We start from the raw sequence: 18,526 nt of genomic DNA, 5'->3' as shown, positions 1-18,526 counted from the left end.
TCTGACCCCTTTGTTTTAAAAATGATGAAATTGAGGCCCAGAGAATTTCCTGAGCTCACACAGTTAATAAATTAAAGGACTAAGGTTTGAATCTGGATCCTTGAACACCAAATCCAGCACTCTTTCCATTGTATATTAGGGAGAGAACCACTGAAGATCTCCGGGTAGGAACGCATGTGATCAGACTTGCCTGTGGTTGGGTGGGACTGGCAACACTCGTGATGGGGGCCTTTGCAAGGGAGTCAATCAATGCAAAAGAATGAGAATAAAGACAGGTCAAGTGCAATGTGCCCACAGGGATACTTTATTGTAGGAGTTGGAAAAAAGATGATGACCATATGCAGAATTGTTAGGCATCCTGGCATTAACAAGTAATATACTTCATGAAACTGTCCTTACAAAATGACTATGAAAGAAACTTGGCAAATATATCTGGTGCTTAATTCACCCAGTGGCCACTCCAGATGGCCCTTCTGAATCTGGGAACTGGTAAATGGTGAATCTTTCAAATTCCAATTAAAATGGAGAATGCCAGAAGATGCAAGGAGGAAAGGGCTGACTTCCAACACCAAAAAGTAGATGAGAGATGACAAGTAGGATTTCTAGTCACAGTCTGTTAATAAAAGAGAAGATCATGTTGGTTATTTTAAAACCTACTTCAGAAGCAATCTCTTGTGCATCATGGTTAATAAAAGCGCATTTTATCGAGGGCCAACAATTCACTAGTTGGCCAACAATAAGAGCTCTCCTTTATATATGACACTTTAATTTTTATAAAATATTTTTTCTGGGGCAGCTAGGCAGCGCAGTGAGTAGAACGCCGGCCCTGGAATAAGGAGGATCTGGGTTCGAATCTGGCCTCAGACACGTGGCACATTTACTATCTGTGTGACCTTGGGCAAGTCACTTAACTCCAATTGCCCTGCCTTCCCCTCTCCAAAATTTTTTTTTCTTCTAACTCTGTGAGGAAGTAGATAGGAGATGCATTATTGTTCATTTCATAGATGAAGAAACTGAGACTTGGAAAGGTTGTGATTTGTTCAAAGTTACCCAGTGAAGAAGTGGTAAAGCTTAATAAATGTAGCTAGGTGGTGCAGTGGATGGAGCACTGGGCTTGGAGTCAGGGAGACCTGAGTTCAAATTCAGCCTCAGATACTTACTAGCTGTGTGACTCTGAGCAAGTCACTTAACCTTGTTTGTCTTTGTTTTCTCATCTATAAAATGGGGACAACCATAGCACTTACCTCCCAAGGTTGTTGCGAGGATCAAGTGAGATGATAATTGTAAAGCACATAGTAAAGACTATATAAATATTAGTTGCTGTTGTTGTTACCATATTGCTGGTCTTCCTGGCTTTGAGGCTGGCTTGCCAGTCATTCCGTCACGCTGCTCTCCTGCCTCAGGGGACTACTACCTGGGTGACCTTGGATAAGTCATCTAACTTCCCTGGATCTTGGTTTCCTCTTCTGTAGAGTGAAGGCATTGAACTAACCAGCCTTTGAGATCTCTTCTAGCTCCAAATCTATGACCCTATGAATGAGTAATTCTGGAGCCAAGGGAAAGAAATAAGAAAAATTCCCTTGATGTGAGTCAGGAACCTCTAGCTATAGGGTCTCGTCAAGGTAGAGAACAGTCAGATTTGTTTGATTTACAATCCCGAATGACTTACCAAATGCCAGGAGGATGTAGTCACCCGAGCGATCCTGTTAGTTCTTCTGGGAAAAAAAGCAAAGAGAGAAAGAGGAAGGTAAAAAGATGCTTCACATTATAGTAGAAGTGGTTGGAAAAGAGATGCCTATTTAATACAAGATGTACAACTAAGTATCTCAGTTATTTGCTATGATTTATTCCCCATTAGACTCTTTGAAGGCAGAGACTCTATTTTTGCCTTTTTTTTACCCTTGGCACTTAGCATAGTGCCTGGCATACAGTAGATTTTTAATATGTGTTTGTTGATTGATGGATTTCTACATTGTGAGATCAGGGTGTTGGAATTCCTGTTATACATACGAGCAGCTAGGTGGTACAGTGGATAGGATCCTGGACCGGGAGTCAGGAAAACAAGAGTTCATATCCAGCTTCAGACACTTACTAGCTGTGTGACCCTGGGCAAGCCACTTAACCACTGTCTGCCTCAGTTTTGTCATCTGTAAAATGGGGATAATTATATGCCCCTCTCCCAGGGTTGTTATAAGGATCAGTGAACTAATATTTGTAAAGCTCTTAGCCCATTGCCTAGCACACAGTGGGCACTTAATAAATAGCTATTTCCTTTCTTCCAATACTCGAAGATAGCTATCATGTTTCCCTTAAGGCTATATGTCTCTACTTTGTTTTTCCAAGACCTGGCATAATGCCACTCACACACGATGTGCTTGAGAAATTCTTATTGAATTAAATTAAATTGCAATGAATTTATAATGGCCTAAGTGATTATTTCTCTTCTTGTTCTAAACAAAGGCATACATTCTATTATTCTCATTGACTCCAAACTATGAGAAGAACTCAGAAGGAGGAGCATGTGGTCTTTTGCCTGTGTAAATTTCTGTACATAGAAATGATTTTGGTGATCTAGAGTGGCGGCTCTTGACTTTTTTGTGTCATAGGTCTCTTTGGATGTCTGGTAAAGCCTCCAGCCCACTTCTCAGAGTCATCTTTTGTTGTCTATATTCATAATCAATTTCATGTAGAAGTTAGCGAGAATGAAGATACAATTTTCCCCCATCCACATTCACAGATCCCTTGAAATCTATTCACGAACTCCTGGTTTCGGATCCTTTAATCTAAAGGAAGGTTAACTACCATGAACAATTATGCCTCTTAGGGCACTGACAAGATGGCAGCAACTACTTTGGAAATGAAGTGCCCATCGCTCAGTTCACTAGTTCACTAATGGTTATACTTCCACTCCTCCTGAACATTCTTCTCCATCACATTATGTTTTTATTCCTACCTCTCACTGCTAATATTCTTAGCCTTTCTTTTTGTAGAAAAAAATCTTATGATCATATTTGAACCATAGTTACAATGGCATATGATAAATGAATTTACCTCATTCAGCTCAGCGGGGTAATAAAAGTTGGCCACTGGTTGAAAGAATGGATAGAGATCAACAGCCACCACTTCAGGCATGAGTTCCCGTTGATCAACAGGCAAAATCTCTCTTCGGGCAATAGTGTCTCTCTGATAAGGAGGTACAATCTCTCTCCGGTGAAGAGGCAGAACTCTCTCCTGGAAAAGAGGCAGAACCTTCTCTTTCTCAGAAGCAGGCAGGATCTCTCTCTTGTGAACAGCTAGAACTTCTCTCTCATTATCAGGTCGAATCTCTCTTTCTTGTTCAGGTAGAACTACTCTCTCAGCAGCGAGTAGAATCTCTCTCTCAGGAATAAGTGACATCTCTCTTTGAGGAGCAAGGAGAATCTCCCTCTCATGAGCAAGCAGATTTTCTCTCTCATGAGCAGGTAGCCTCTCTCTCTCAGAAATAGGCAGCATCTCCCGCTTAGGAATGGTAAACAGTTTGTGAGACAGAGGCACCATTTTGAGGGTATGGGGAGGCAGGATCTGTCGGCGAGAGAGAGGCAGGACTTTTGGCTTAGGAAGAGATAGGGATTTATGCTGAAGAGGAGGAAGCATGTCATCTGAAACAACGGATTTAAGGACAGCCATTCTTCTGTCTTTTGGAAGGCTGGTCATCTTGAGGTTATGCATTTCTTCAGACCAATAAAAAGGCTGATAATAAAGGTTCATCATTTCATATTCAGGTCGAAGATAGCGGTTGATTTCAACACGATGTTCATTCTAGAAAGAGAGAAAAGGCATCATTATGTCAGTGATAAAACTATAGTTGATTGGTGATGATACTGGGAGATAAGGTAAGGGGCATTCTCACAAGGATAACAATAAAAACCTAGTTGCTAGAACCCCATCCTAATGCTTGTTTGATGATAAACCAGCAAATGAGTACCTCTGTTTAGGACAGACCTGGTCCTAGAGTCTGGCATGGCGCTGAACCTATAGACTAGAAACTCCAACTAAAATTAAGATCAGGGACCATTTCTCATTCAGTTTTGTATGTCTATTGGTACTTAGCACTACAGATGCTACCATTGTAGATTTTAAATAACTACACTATTCATCCTTGTCAAACCCTTAACTGTTTTTACCATCCTTCTCCACTGCTCCTATCCATGTGCTGCTGAATAGAGCTAGAGGAAGACAAAAAAACCAGGCTGACGGGATACACTATTAATTTGCATTATCCAACTTTAACTGGTCCTTCATTTCAGCAAGGCAATCCTATTCCTCCCTGATTAATTTTATATCTCTTTCCTGACAAAAGCAATTCTAAACCTCTTCTCTCCTCACACATCTTGTGGAGTAGGGAAGTAACATAGTCATATCTATGCTTAAGGAAAATCACCTTTGGAAACTGTGTGGAAAATGAACTGGAATAAGTGGAAGGAGGCAGGAAACCACTTAGAAGGTCATTGCAATAGTTTAGGAAGGAGTTAATAAGGTCCTGAAGTAAAGTGGTGGCTATGCCAGTAGAGATAAAGGGTGAGATGCAAGATATAGCACAGAGAGAGATATGCTAAGATTTGATGACTCATTGGCTATGTAGAGTATGGAAGAATAAAGACTGAAGAATATAGATGAGGTTATGAATCTTAGAGACAGAAATAGAATTTGGAAAAGGGAAGAGTTTGGAAAGAAAGATAATAAGTTCTGTTTTGGAAATGTTGATTTTGAAAGGGAAGAAGAAAATGGTAGGTCATTCTTAAGGATGGAGATTGGGCTTGTTTGAAGTCAGAATGGAAAGAACCATTACTTAAGGAGAAGATAAAGATTAGAGGGAGAGAGTAAAGATGATTATAAAGGCAACTTGCTAGAAAAGAGGGGAAGAAATGGGACCAAGGGTAGAGGCTTAAGACAAGAATTTCCACTCCACAATGAGAATAATCCTTGCCAATACGTTAAAATGAATTTTACCTTTATTGGAATGTTATCTCTCCTTTTAAGGTACTTCTGTTCGAAAGAAATACAAGTCAAAACTATCTTACCATCCATTAAAGATTAAAATGCTACAGAATGTAGCAATATTTTCATTTGAATGAAAGGGCTTACCTCAGGGACATCGGTGACATGTTCCTTAGGAAAGGAAAGAAAAAAGCTATTTTAGCATTCTTGACTATGAACCATATACATATTCAACACACCACACTGATTCAAAGCAACCATTTGTGAGTTCAAAGCAAGCAGCAATTATTTGACTAATTAGATAAGTTATTATTGAAGCAATTTCTGAAGTTTCCACTGTGTTCTTTGAACGATTCCTAGGTGCTTTGGGTGGGATGAAGGAAAAAGAAAAAAAGTAAGAGGTTGAATCTCTGCCCACAAGGAATTTAGAAGTTGAGGACACAAGATGAAGCAACATAAATTTCTAGGCCATTTCGACAATTTTAGATTTGCACCAAAGTTTGCTACAATCCCTACACTTTCCATCCAAGCGCTCTGCCCTCCTCTCATTCCATGTGTGTCCATCTGTCCTTATGGTGATTAGATTCCAATGGATCCTTGATTTCATCAATGTGATTATTTCCTCTAAAATTTAGATTGTAGCCCATTTACCAATCTCAACTTATAAAACACATTTCATCATCTAAGTGGGAATACAGGAGTGTGTGCCTAATCGACCCCCAGCAACAACCCAGGCAGCTTCATAAGTGGAGATGGTTCATTTTTTATTTTTGTGGCCCTGGTGCCAAAGACAAAATCTGACATTTAGTAGGTGCTTAAAAATGCTTGTTAATTGAGTGATTGATGCCCAGAGCATGGGGATCCTAGGCTTGATAGGAGAGTATCTTACCTCACTTTCTGAAATCTTTTCTACCATCTGCAAAATCAAACAAAGACAATTAGTTGTTAGTTATGTCCAACTCTTCATGACACCATTTAGGGTTTTCTTGGCAAAGACACTAGAATTGTGTGCCATTTCCTTCACCAATTCATTTGAAAGCTGAGGAAAATCAGGCAAATAGAGTTAAGTGACTTGCCCAGCCAGGGTCACACAGCTAGTAAATCTCTGGGGCCAGAATTGAACTCAGGAAGATAAGGCTTCCTGACTCTAGGTCCAACTCTCTAACCACTGAGCAACCTAGCTACCCCAATTAAATTTAGAGCAAACCTAATAAATCTCCATCTCTCTTCCTCTCATGAAGTTCTCTAATGAACCAATCAGTTTGCAAAGCCGGACAAAAGCCAGTGGGGTGGACTGAGTGTTGCAATTACTCCTGGGAAGAAAAATCTCACCTTATTCAATAGTATAACTTTTGTACTCAGGTATTAACCTGAATAAATACAGAAACTTGGGCCTTTTGAGGGTGGAGGGGGAGTCATTTTAACTTGCATTGCTCTGGCTTGGCAATGTATACAGTTCAGATTTGATAGATAAGGACCCAGTGCTTTGTTTCCTGGGCCTGTGTAAACAGGTACAGTCTCTGTGTGAGGATCTGATCAATGACCAGGAAGTAGGACAGAAGTGAGCCTTGTCTTTGGCAAAAGAGTTCCAACTCAAGATGGAGAACAAGATGTATTTTTGGATGTGACCAATGTGGAAATTTGTTTTGCTTGATTATGAGTATTTGTTAGAAGGGTCTGGTTCTCTTCTTTTGTTTGTTTTTTTCCAGCAGGAGGAGTTAGGAAGGAGTAAGTATTAATGCTTGTTCATAAAAAAATGAAAAGAGGTTCTAAGTGGACATTTATATTGGTCATTTCTTTGTTTTATTTCCTCCAGTTCTTGCCCTCCATTGATGCCTGGACCCCAAATTTCCCACACTATCCTGTTTACCTTTGCTTCTACACCATTGAATTTAAATTCGCCCCTTAAATCTAGGTTCAGAATAGTAGCAATTCTGATTGTCTGAAAGCTTGAGTGACTAGTGATGGACCAAATGATTACTTGAAATTCTAGGTTGTTTGAAATTCGATTACTTCCAAGGCTTTCAAGATCGATTTTTAGGTAGTCATTTGAAAGTTTCCTAGCCACTGATAAAAATAGACCTTTCTAAACTCCCTGTTGTACTTACAGGCCTGGCAACAGCAAGAGCCACAAGGCAGGTGAGGATAAGGAGCTTCATGGTTGCTGAGGCCTGTGAAAAGAGAGATGAGAAAAGACTTTGTGTTGGTTTTAGGACATCAGTTTTTTTCTTAACCTTATATTCTTTTCCCCAGAGAGCATAAAAGGAAGGGAATAGGGGCACCTAGTGGCTCAGTGAGTAGAGCACCAGCCCCGGAGTCAGGAGGACCTGAGTTCAAACCTGGCCTCAGACACTTCACATACTATCTGTGTGATCTTGGGCAAGTCACTTAACCCCAATTGCCCTGCCTTCCTCCCTCCCAGAAAATTAAAAAAGGAAGGAAATAACAGAGGAGAGAAAGATATTTTTGATGTAACCCCCAAATATAATGGTTTTCAGGATCTCTGCAGAAGGCACAGTTGGCTGTCCAATAATATTTCCCCTCCCTCAACTCCCTGCTCTCTAGTTCTCTGAAGATGTAATCGCCCCCACCCACTTATAGTAATTAGCTTGTGGTTTTTGGTTTAGCTAAGGGGAAATTGGATGGTCCTTCAGGTCCTCTCTTCTGCTGCTCTATGGAGTTTATACTAAATGAAAGGTTAGGAGTATGATTACAATTTCTTGGAACCCCCTGTTAGGAAAATTCCCAACATTTTAGCAGCATTTGGCTTTCTGCCCTCATCTAAACTTAAAATTAACTTACCCCTTGGCCTCTGTATGGTTAAAGCAAAACTTCAGTCTATTATAGAAAGGTCGAATTCAGAAAACAATTAGAACATGTTACAGTATCAGTTAATAGGCAGTAACGGGAAGAGGAAGCTGACAAGGAAGAGACGTTTTCTTGGAACTTGTTTAAACAAGTGGCTAGAACCAATGACTGGAGCCCCAGCCTTCTGCTCCGAGGTGCCTTTGGGGCAGAGGGCCTTCCTCCGTCTCCTCAAAAGGGCATTAAGTGTTTTGACTCCTTGAAAACTTAACTGAGTCAAAAAATGTTCTCTCTCTCTCTCTGTCTCTCTTCCTGTCTCTGTCTCTCTCTTCCTCCCTCCCTCTTTCTCTCTCTTTCTGTCTCTCTCTGTCTCTGTCTCTCTGTCTCTTCCTTTCCCCGTCTGTCACTTCCTCTTTCTGTCTCTGTGTCTCTATCTCTGTCTGTCTGTCTGTCTCTCTTTCTCTCTTCTTCCTCCCTCTTCCTCAGAGATATTTAAAATTCTCACTGTACAGGAAAATTGCTGCCCTCTACTTCCAGTCCCAAGAGAGCTTCCTCTCTTCCCTACCTGGGGGTGAATACAATGCCAGGATCTTAGTCAACTTGAGCCTTTCTCATAAGGCAGCCAGTCCAAACCTTGCCATAATTACTGCAACACTGTGATATAATGTACAGCATAAGGAACCATTATAGTAATACAAAAGCTCTTTTTAAGTGGGTGTGTCTTCTTTTAAAACTGCATGGAGCTCTTCCAGGACAAGTTATTCTATCCAATCTTCATTCTCTTCACCTTCATGCATGGGCTTCTCAAACTGGATGACTACAAAGACATCTCCATCCAGTAGACAATAACACATGTCAGCCTGGAGATAACCTCCTCAAAGGGATCCATCTACCTTATGGACATTGCAGAGAGGTACTTTTCTCTGTGCTTCCATCAGAGTCAAGGCAAAAAGGGATAGAATGAGAGAAGGCTGCTCCCTGGTCCATCTCCTCAAGGATGCTAGCAGTTCTGATATTCCCCTTCCAGATTGCCTAGAAGCTCTAATTCCTTTCTCTATGGCAAGAAGGAGCTAAATGATGAGAAATCAGTGCTCCTTAATGAATTTTTGGTAACATTCATATGACATTTCTTCCTACAAATTTAATCATAGCGAGCAACTTCGTAGGATAAGGAGTACTTTGTAGAATCATAGTATTTATCTCTGGAAAGGGCCTTAGAGATCATTAAGTCAAATCTCCCTCATTTTAGAGATCAAGTAACTGAAGGGCAGAGAGGACAAAATGACTTGTCCTTGAATATGCACTGACTAAGGAGCAAAGCTGGGATACAAGAAAGTCTTCTGACTCCAAGATCAGTGTTCTTTCCACTGTGCAGCACATCTGTAAACTGGCCTTACTGCTGTGCCCCATTCTGATGTAAATTGTGGATACATTCTTCCATAGATTAAATATATGTAGACACCAAATTGCCTAAGATTTAAGCTGTCCAAGTTTATGAAATAATTATTCATGGCATTATAAAATTTGAACTAGAAGCAACCCTAGAGGTCATTAAGTCCAATGCCCTCATTTAAAGATGAGAAAACTGAGGCATTAAAAGGTTGAGTGACTTGCCCAAGGCACATAGCTAGCAATGTTCCAGGCAGGATTCAAATTCAGATCTTCCTGACTCCAAGTCCAACACTCTATCCATTGGCTTCTTTTGCTTTGCATTAGTCTTGAAGGTGATCATTGTTAGACCAAAGGAAGCCCTCTTTCTTCTGCTCTCCGTCTCTGTTATTTTAGAAAGAGTTTTGTATTCAAACAAAATCACATCTAATTTTAATAAGACTCTCTAGAGTCCCTTGGATAGCAAGGAGATCAAATCAATCCATACTTGAGAAATTAATTCAGGCTATTCACTGGACGGTCAAATACTGAAGCTGAAGCTTAAATACTTTGGGTACATAATGAGAAGATGGAACTGATTGGAAAAGACCCTAATGTTGAAAAAGACTGAAGGCAAAAAAAGAGGGGATGGCAGAGCATAAAATGAATTGATAGTATCATGGAAATGATAAACACGAATTTAGACAGACTTTGAGAGACAGCAGAGGATAGAAGGGTTTGGTGTGCTATGATCCATTGGGTCACAAAAAGTCAGACCTGACTGAATGGCTGAACAGCAACAACAAAAAGAGAAAGCGGCAAAGGAATCTGTTAAATGAGTCTTTTAACAGAATATTCTTAATATTTTCCATTAATAAGGCCCATAGAGGGATAAGAGATAGAGAAGAAAATAAAATTACAAAATAATAACATGAAATTATACATGCAAACATTACCTTCTTTCCTCAAGAGGAGAGAAGAAGGATCAGGAGAAGCCGTGCTGGTGAATGAAAAGGTGCTATCTCAGGGCTATTTAAACTCAATGCTTGATGAAATGCTAATTTTGTGGTTTAAAATACCAATAAGGAATATAAATTCGAAGAAGTTGTTAGGATGATAATTTTTTTTCCTGCCTAGATTTTGCCCGTAGCACTTCCAAGGAGTACTTTAACAATGGAGTGATTTATGTGATAACCTAAATCTGAACAGGAAGGGAAGAGTTGCTGATGGATTGTGCCAATCTTCTTTGTGGGTCTGCTCACCTCAGATACAGGAACCGGGACAGAGATGGGGCTTGTTTTTCATCAATGTAGAGAACTCCCTGATGAGGAAACTTCTTCTCCCAATTCAAGTCAATCTTTTCTCTGAAAGGTATAGTCCTAGAGAGATACATGCTCTGAATAGTACTCTGGTAAATTTCATTAAATTTTAAATTTAGAGTTGGGTGGGATCTTAGAGGCCATCTAATCAGATCTTTCCATTTTACAGATGAAAAAGCTGTGGCCTACTTCTCACTGGTTCTCAAACATTTTGGTATATGGAAACTTTTACCGTCTTAAAAATTATTGAGGGCCCCCCAAGGAGCTTTTAGTTTATGTATTTTATAAATAAATATTTACTATATTGAAAATTAAAATGTCTTAGTATTATTATAAAAATAGTTTTGACCTTATGGACCCCATGAAAGGGTTTTGAGGACTCAGAGAAGTCTCTGGACTACACTTTGAGAATCTATGGCCTGAGAATTGGGGGCCATATAATGAATGTTAACCAATTAAAGAAGTCTAAAAGCAGTGCAATCAGTGGGAAATGGGGAGAGGACTGTGCTGAACCCCTTTCTTAAATAGAAGCTTTGGGGCTTTTGTTTGGAAGGATAATGATCTCTCTTTTGGACATGCTGAATTTGAGATATTTGTAGGGTATCTAGTTCAAAAAGTCCAACAGGCCTTTGGTGATATGACAATAAAATTCAGGAGAGACACAAGAACTGGATCATATAGATCTGAGAATTATCAGCGCAGAGATGATAATTGAATCATTGAGAGGTGATGAGATGACCTGGTGAGATAGTGTAGAGAAGAAAAGAGGGATACCCACAGTTAATGTATGTGATACAGATAAAGATCCAACAAAGAAGACTAGGAAGGAACAGGCAGACATGTAGAAGGAATCCAAGAAATAGGAGAGTCAGAAGACCACAGAGAAATCTAAGTGTACAGGAGGAAGGTGTGAGCGATAGTGCCAAATGCCAGAAGTAGAGAGGTCAAGAAGGATGAGGACTAAGAAAGGGCCATTGGATTTGGTTGTTAAATTGGGCAGTGTAAATATTTCTCTTCCTTTCAGAAATGGAAACTGAACCCAAACCAAGTTAAATGACTTGTCCATGGTCACCTAGCTTGTAAGTGTTAAAGAAATGATTTTAAGTCAGGTTTCTTAACTTCAAGCTTAGCTTTCTTTCCACCATGTCATACTGACTCCCATGTGCTCAATCCCTAGTATCTTCATTTGCTTGAAAGATTGAAATCATCATTGGCTTTATAAAAAGAGTGTAATACAGTTGTTTTTAAATATTGTTGCTTATGATATAGGATTGTTCTTTGCTTTGAGGAATCTTGAATGGCACACTATGAGAAATTCAGGTGATGTATGAATGTGATTGCACATGTGAGCTTCATCAAATGCTTGCCATACCTAGTAAAAACTCATAGCACATTGGTGTGTTGAGGCACACCATTGAGAACCAAAGATATAATGGAAAGAGTATTGAATTGGACATCAGGAGATCTGTATTTTGATCCTGACCCTACCAATAACTAGTTTAACAAGTCATTTAACCTCCCTTGCTTGACTTCGGTTTCTTTATCTTTAAAATATTTTAAAGGAAGTTTTGGCCACCAAAGTCCTTGGCTCTGTCAGATGGTTCAACATCAGAAATGGATATGATTTTATCAGTGGAAAAGACATTAAGAAGTGGCATCACCATCTGCTTTGTCAGTACTCCCTAAAGACCATGAGATCTTTCCACCTGATTTGCAGCTGAAATCTTCCTCCATTAGAATGTGAGAAAGAACTGATAAATAGAAGTAATAACAAAATAGTTTTGCACATATATACTTCTTAGGAGCTAATTCTAGGCATCTCTAGAGTTGGGGGAGGAAAGAAAAAAAGAAATTTACATGAAAATTCTGTTGTATATTTGAAAGGAATAGCAAATTGTGCATAGGAGATTTACAGTTTCATGTACAATCATCTTTTTTATTGTACAATGTTATGGAAATACTTGTTTTATTCAATAAATAAAAAAAAGAAAGAAAAGACCTTGGAAATGGCGGCCATATATAGGCAAGTCAACCATTTTAATAAGAGGTAGGATGAGGGGCTTAGTAACAATCGTAATTGGGCAAATAAAAATAGTGATGGTGATTAAAAAAAACAAATGGAAACTCTTTGACAGCAGAGACTCTTATATTTAATTTTTGTCTCTAGTGCTTAGCACAGTGTTTTGTGTGTAATAAATGTTTCATCCATCCACGCAGGCATATGTGCATTCATTCATATTTGATTCTTTTAGCTCTAAGGATCTTTCTGTCTTTAAGAGTTTTTGATAGACTCATGATGGAAAATGTTATCCACATCAAGAGAAAGAACTATGGAGTCTGAATATAGACTGAAACGTATTATTTTCACGTTTTGTTTTGGTTTTTTTTTTTGTTTTTTTCTTTCGTCTGGGTTTCCCCTTTTGTTCTGTTTCTTCTTTCACAATGTGACTAATGTGGAAATATGTTTAACTTGACTGTACATGTATAACCTATATCAGATTGCTTGCTGTCATGTGGCGGGAACTCGAAATCTTGCAAAAATGAATGTTGAAAGCTATCTTTATGTGCAATTGGAAAAAATAAGATAGTATTAAGTTCAAAAAAGAGTTTTTGATCCCATGAAGATTCCTAAAACTATAGATTAGACCTGGGCTGGAATTTATACCCTCACACGTGAACAACCCTTAATAAACTTGTAAATAGCTAATATGCTTGTCAGCATCCTCCTGCTTCAATCAATCCATAATTATTTGTTAAGCTCTTATGAGGTATTAGATGCTGTACTAAATGTTGGAGATACAAAAAAGGCAAAACTATCAAAGATCCCTACCCTCAAAGAACTTACATTTTAAGGGAGTACATAACATGTAAATAAATAGGAATTTACATGATAGAGTCAGAGTGGAATGAAGGTAATTGTATAGGGGAAGGCTCAAGTGGATGGGGGAGGGGACCAGAAAGGCCTGCTGCAGAAAGTAGCACTTGAGTTGAATATTGAAAAAATCCAGGGATGTCAAGTGAAATGAGGAGGGGGAGGATGGAAGGCAACCAGTGGAAAGAAAGATGGAGTATCTTGTGGAAGGAACAGCTGGTAGTAGGGTATTGCTGGACCACAGACCGCATAAAGAGGAGTAAATATGAAAAGATTGGAAAGGTAGGAAGGGGCCAGATTGTGAAGAGTCTTAAGTAACAAAGGACTTTCCATTTAATCCTGAAGGTAATTGGAACCATTGGTTTATTGAGCAGGGATGGAGGGAGGAGGTCAGACCTGAACATTATTTTGATGGAGAGTGGTGGATGGATTGGATTGGGGAGAGAATTTGAGGCAGGCCCACCAACCAGCAGGTTATCCTAACAGTCTAGAACTAGGGAGAAGGGGTTGGACATGAGGTGAAGGTAAAAAAGAAAAGACAAATGCCTACTTTCTTCATGAATGCCCTTTCCTTTCTCCTGGTAATCTCATCTTGGTTCTATTCCTGCCTTCATTTAACCATAATCCAGGCATCTGTTGAGAAGAATGCAAAGTAGGAACTCTTCCAGGAATATTTTCATTTTAAAGGAGGACTCTTGAAGTTGGAACCCCCTTCAAGACTCAAAGGAATAAAGCTAAAAGAGTAAAAGGGCAGAGGGTTGAGTAAAATTGGAGGGGATTGCACAAAGATCTAGCCACTCAAATGACAATACCTACCTTGATTTCTTGTACAGTAGCTATAGGCTAGACTACCATTTTGGTCTAAACTTTGTGGAATCATTGGCTTAGAGCTAGAAAGGACCTTGGAGTCATGTAGTGGAGAGCTCTCATTTTGCAGATGAGGAAAATGAGTCACAAAGAAGTTGTGACTTGCCCAAGGTCACAAGTAAGTAGCAGATTTGGGATACACCCCACCCCTCCCAGAGTACTCCCAGGTGTACTCTTTTAGAAGACTCTCCTCTACTCCCAGCATGTCCTTACATTGTTTCTATGCAGCCTTTAACTATTAGGCTGTTTACTGGGGTCATATGGGCTCCCTGAGGTTCCCATCCGATGGTTATGTGTCCGTACTTTCTCAGAGGTTTTCTTAGCTCTTCCCATCAGAGGTGACACATGAAGCTTCATCTTTCTGCCTAGGCAGAGGCATAATATTGGGATGCGGCCCCTGGAAGATATTGCCTTGAAATCCTAGCACATAATAAATACGATAGTGGGGAACTGGAGGCTGGTGGGAGTTCTGGGAAAGTGTGGGCCCACCCGCCCATTACACAGATAAGCTCCAGAAAGAACCTTTGTTGAAAAACACAAATGGTAGTTCTTCTGGCACCTGATTCTTTGTTCTTTTGGTTCTAGGAAATTGCACACTGACACCTGTGGCCTTGGTATCTCCCTTCCTTTCAGGGAATGTTCTTCATTGAATCAATTGTTCAAAAGAGTGTATTCCTGTGACTTAACCTCAGAGGTCAGAATATTTCCTCATCTCTCCTCACTGCTTCCATGGGTCTCAAGGAAATTGCACACTGACACCTCTGGCTTTGGTATCTCCCTTCCTTTCAGGGAGTGTTTTTCGTTGAATCAATTGTTCAAAAGAGTGGATTCCTGTGACTTAACCTCAGAGGTCAGAATATTTCCTCATCTCTCCTCACTGCTTTCATAGGTCTCATCATCAAGGCCTGGGCTCCAAAGGGATTGTCTTCAGGATCATCCACAAATGGGGCGAAGACCTCAATGGATGGTTATGTGTGACAATTTCACAAATAAGAAGAGCCCTTATTCTTTGCATAAAAGAAGGTTGTTTTTAAACCAGCATACTGTGTCTATTCTTTTTAATCTCATTTTCTTCATTTTGCATGGAAATCATTGTTTGTAGGAGAATCTTTGGAGGATTTTTGCTTTAGATGAGGTTGTGGTAATAAAAGAAAAGAGAGAGATTATAAGGGAAGTTGCTCCGATGCTTAGTGCCTGTGTGACCGTGGGCAAAGCATTTTACCTCTCTCAGCCTCAGTTTGCTCATTTGTAAAATTGGTGGGTGAAACTAAGTGGGCTGTAATTTCACTTGTAACACCTTCTCTCCTGACTCTTGGGACTTCTCTATCAGTGCAAGTACTCCCCACTCCTCCCCACCTTCACTTTCCCACTCCTTTTTATATGTTGGCCTTTCCTGTTAGAATGGAAGCTCCAGGAAGCAGATACTATTTTTGTGCTTGTATTTTTATTCTAGTCCTTAGCACAGTGCCTGGGACACGGTAAGTGCTTAATAAAGTTGTATTGACTTGACCTACTGTTAACAAATGGGAATAGTGATTTTTGAAAACCAATGAAAATATTTTTCTCCTTTGTATCCTTACTTTCAATGCTTTTGTTATACTCAATTCAACAAACATTTAAACATCAGCTATGCTCAGGCATTCTTCCCCCATCCTCCACTTACATAAAAAAATAACAAGGTCCAGCATATCCAAATAGAACACTTAGAAATCTAGCCTCAGCTTGCTTCCTTCCTTTCTTCCTTCCTTCCTTCCTTCCTTCCTTCCTTCCTTCCTTCCTTCCTTCCTTCCTTCCTTCCTTCCTTCTTTCCTTCCTTCCTTCCTTCCTTCCTTTCTCCCTTCCTCCCTCCCTTCCTTCTTTCCCTCCCAATACCAAATCTTGCTTTATCCACACCATGACTTCCAATCACTGGACCTCTTAGTTCTCCCCAAGTAATCTCTCCTGTGCTTGCATTTCTTACTTCTTTGCCCTATGTTGATTCCTTGGTGAACGTGTTCAACCCTACACTCTTCTTCTCTTGAGTCCCTGGCCCCATTATCATATCTTTTTTTTGCAACTTGGCAAGCTTCAGCTGTGGATCCTTCTCATCATCAGCTGCCTTCACTCCTATACACAAGCTGCTCAATGAAGGTGGAGAAACTGTCCTGAAAGGGTCCTCTACAAATGAGGTTACATAACCTCAGCTGGGCCCTCAGTGCTAAAAGGTAATTCTTTTATACCTCTCTAATTAACTCACTATCCCACTTACTACAGAAGGTCTTCTCAAACCTCTCATGGCTCCCTTCTCTCTTCACCCCCACCTCTCTCTTTTCCCTTCCTCCTCATCTCCCTCTTTTTCCTTCCTCCTCATCTCACATCGCCCAAATATTTTCTGTCATATCTCCTCCTTCATGGACTCTGTCTTACATAAAGAATCGTGGCTTGATTTATTATTTTATTGATTTCTAGATGTAAGAAAGTAATGGAGAAAATATTAGTAATGCAGATTAAACTTAAAAATGTGCTTTGTGTCCATTTTTTTGGAGAGCCAAATGTTAAACATCTGCCAACACACTTCTGATAAAGTCATAGAAGTTTTGAAGTATAAGGGACTTGAGAGGTATTTCCATTTTATAGACGAGTAAAATCAGGCCTGAGAAGGCTAAAAGACTTACCTGAGGTCATATAGCTGCTTAGTGGCAGAGCAAGGAGTAGGACCCAGATCCCCTTACTTTCAGTCTAAAGCTATTTTTAATTCTGTCAATTGGTGCCCCCTGTTAGTACAGAGTTTAGCGACTCAGAAGTTTTCTGTTATTTGCATATCTGAGATTACCCTTGCTTCCAGATAATTTTTTTTTACATTTTTTTTTAAATTTAAATTTATTTATTTGACATATTTAGTTTTCAGCATTGATTTTCACAATAGTTTGAATTACAAATTTTCTCCCCATTTCTACCCTCCCCCCCGACTCCAAGATGGCGTATATTCTGGTTGCCCTGTTCCCCAGTCAGCCCTCCCCTCTATCACCCCCCTCCCCTCTCATCTCCTTTTCCCTTCCTTTCTTGTAGGGCAAGATAAATTTCTACGCCCCATTGCCTGTGTATCTTATTTTTTAATTGCATGCAAAAACTTTTTTTTTTGTTTTTTGAACATCTGATTTTAAAACTTTGAGTTCCAAATTCTCTCCCCTCTTCCCTTCCCACCCACCCTCCCTAAGAAGTCGAGCAATTTAACCTAGGCCACATGTGTATCATTATGTATAACCCTTCCATAATACTCATGTTGTGAAAGACTAACTACATTTTGCTCCTTCCCAACCCATCCCACTTTATCGAATTTTCTCCCTTGACCCTGTCCCCTTTCCAAAGTGTTTGTTTTTGATTACCTTCACCCCCACCTGCCCTCCCCTCCATCATCCCCCCCTTTTTATTTTTTTTCTTCCTCCCTCTTCTTTCCTGTGGGGTAAGATACACAACTGAGTATGTATGGTATTCCCTCCTCAGGCCAAATCTGATGAGGGCAAGGTTCACTCATTCCCCCCTCACCTGCCCTCTCCCCTCCTCCCACAGAACTGCTTCCTCTTGCCACCTTTATGTGAGATAATCCACCCCATTCTATCTCTCCCTATCTCCCTCTCTCAGTATGATGCTCTCTCATCCCTTAATTTCATTTTATTTCTTTTAGATATCTTCCCTTCATCTTCAACTCACCCTGTGTCACACATATATATACACATAGATATATACATACATACACATTCACTTATATATATACATAAACATATATATATGTATATACATATATATATATATTTGCATATTACCTTCAGCTACCCTAATACTGAGGTCTCATGAATCATCCATGTCCTCTTTCCATGTAGGAATGTAAACAAAACAGTTCAACTTTAGTAAGTCCCTTGCAATTTCTGTTTCTTGATTACCTTTTCATGCTTCTCTTGATTCTTATGTTTGAAAGTCAAATTTTCTATTCAGTTCTGGTCTTTTCACTGAGAAAGCTTGAAAGTCCTCTATTTTATTGAAAATCCATATTTTGCCTTGGAGCATGATACTCAGTTTTGCTGGGTAGGTGATTCGAGGTTTTAATCCTAGCTCCATTGACCTCCGGAATATTGCATCCCAAGCCCTTCGATCTCTTAATGTAGAAGCTGCCAGATCCTGGGTTATTCTGATTGGGTTTCCACAATACTCAAATTGTTTCTTTCTGGCTGCTTGCAGTATTTTCTCCTTGATCTGGGAGCTCTGGAATTTGGCGACAATATTCCTAGGAGATTTCTTTTTTGGATCTATTTGAGGAGGCGATCGATGGATTCTTTCAATT

At 39.7% G+C, this 18,526-nt stretch overlaps 1 protein-coding gene across 1 annotated transcript; it reads right to left on the bottom strand.

The window, feature by feature from the left end:
• Positions 1-281: 281 nt before the first annotated feature.
• CSN2 (casein beta) lies at positions 282-10,127 on the bottom strand. Its single transcript, XM_036762571.1, has 7 exons — positions 10,107-10,127; positions 7,086-7,148; positions 5,867-5,893; positions 5,125-5,148; positions 3,052-3,798; positions 1,670-1,715; positions 282-613 (listed from the first exon to the last, which is right to left on the bottom strand). Exons 2-6 carry the CDS (start codon positions 7,134-7,136, stop codon positions 1,707-1,709), a joined length of 858 nt encoding a protein of 285 aa, XP_036618466.1. The 5' UTR covers positions 7,137-7,148; positions 10,107-10,127; the 3' UTR covers positions 282-613; positions 1,670-1,706.
• Positions 10,128-18,526: the final 8,399 nt, after the last annotated feature.

The sequence above is a fragment of the Trichosurus vulpecula genome, chromosome 6, assembly GCF_011100635.1.
Source record: "Trichosurus vulpecula isolate mTriVul1 chromosome 6, mTriVul1.pri, whole genome shotgun sequence".
Classification (NCBI taxonomy): domain Eukaryota; kingdom Metazoa; phylum Chordata; class Mammalia; order Diprotodontia; family Phalangeridae; genus Trichosurus; species Trichosurus vulpecula.
Note: the sequence above shows the minus strand (reverse complement) of the source record. Positions and strands in the feature narration are given on the sequence as shown.

Excerpts from the sequence above, each read along its gene's own strand:
- CSN2 (XM_036762571.1), bottom strand. The coding sequence starts at position 7,136 with ATGAAGCTCCTTATCCTCACCTGCCTTGTGGCTCTTGCTGTTGCCAGG. Across the intron at positions 5,894-7,085 it reads CTCTTGCTGTTGCCAGGCCT|ATGGTAGAAAAGATTTCAGA; the intron begins GTAAGTACAACA and ends TTGATTTTGCAG. Across the intron at positions 5,149-5,866 it reads AAAAGATTTCAGAAAGTGAG|GAACATGTCACCGATGTCCC; the intron begins GTAAGATACTCT and ends TCCTTTCCTAAG.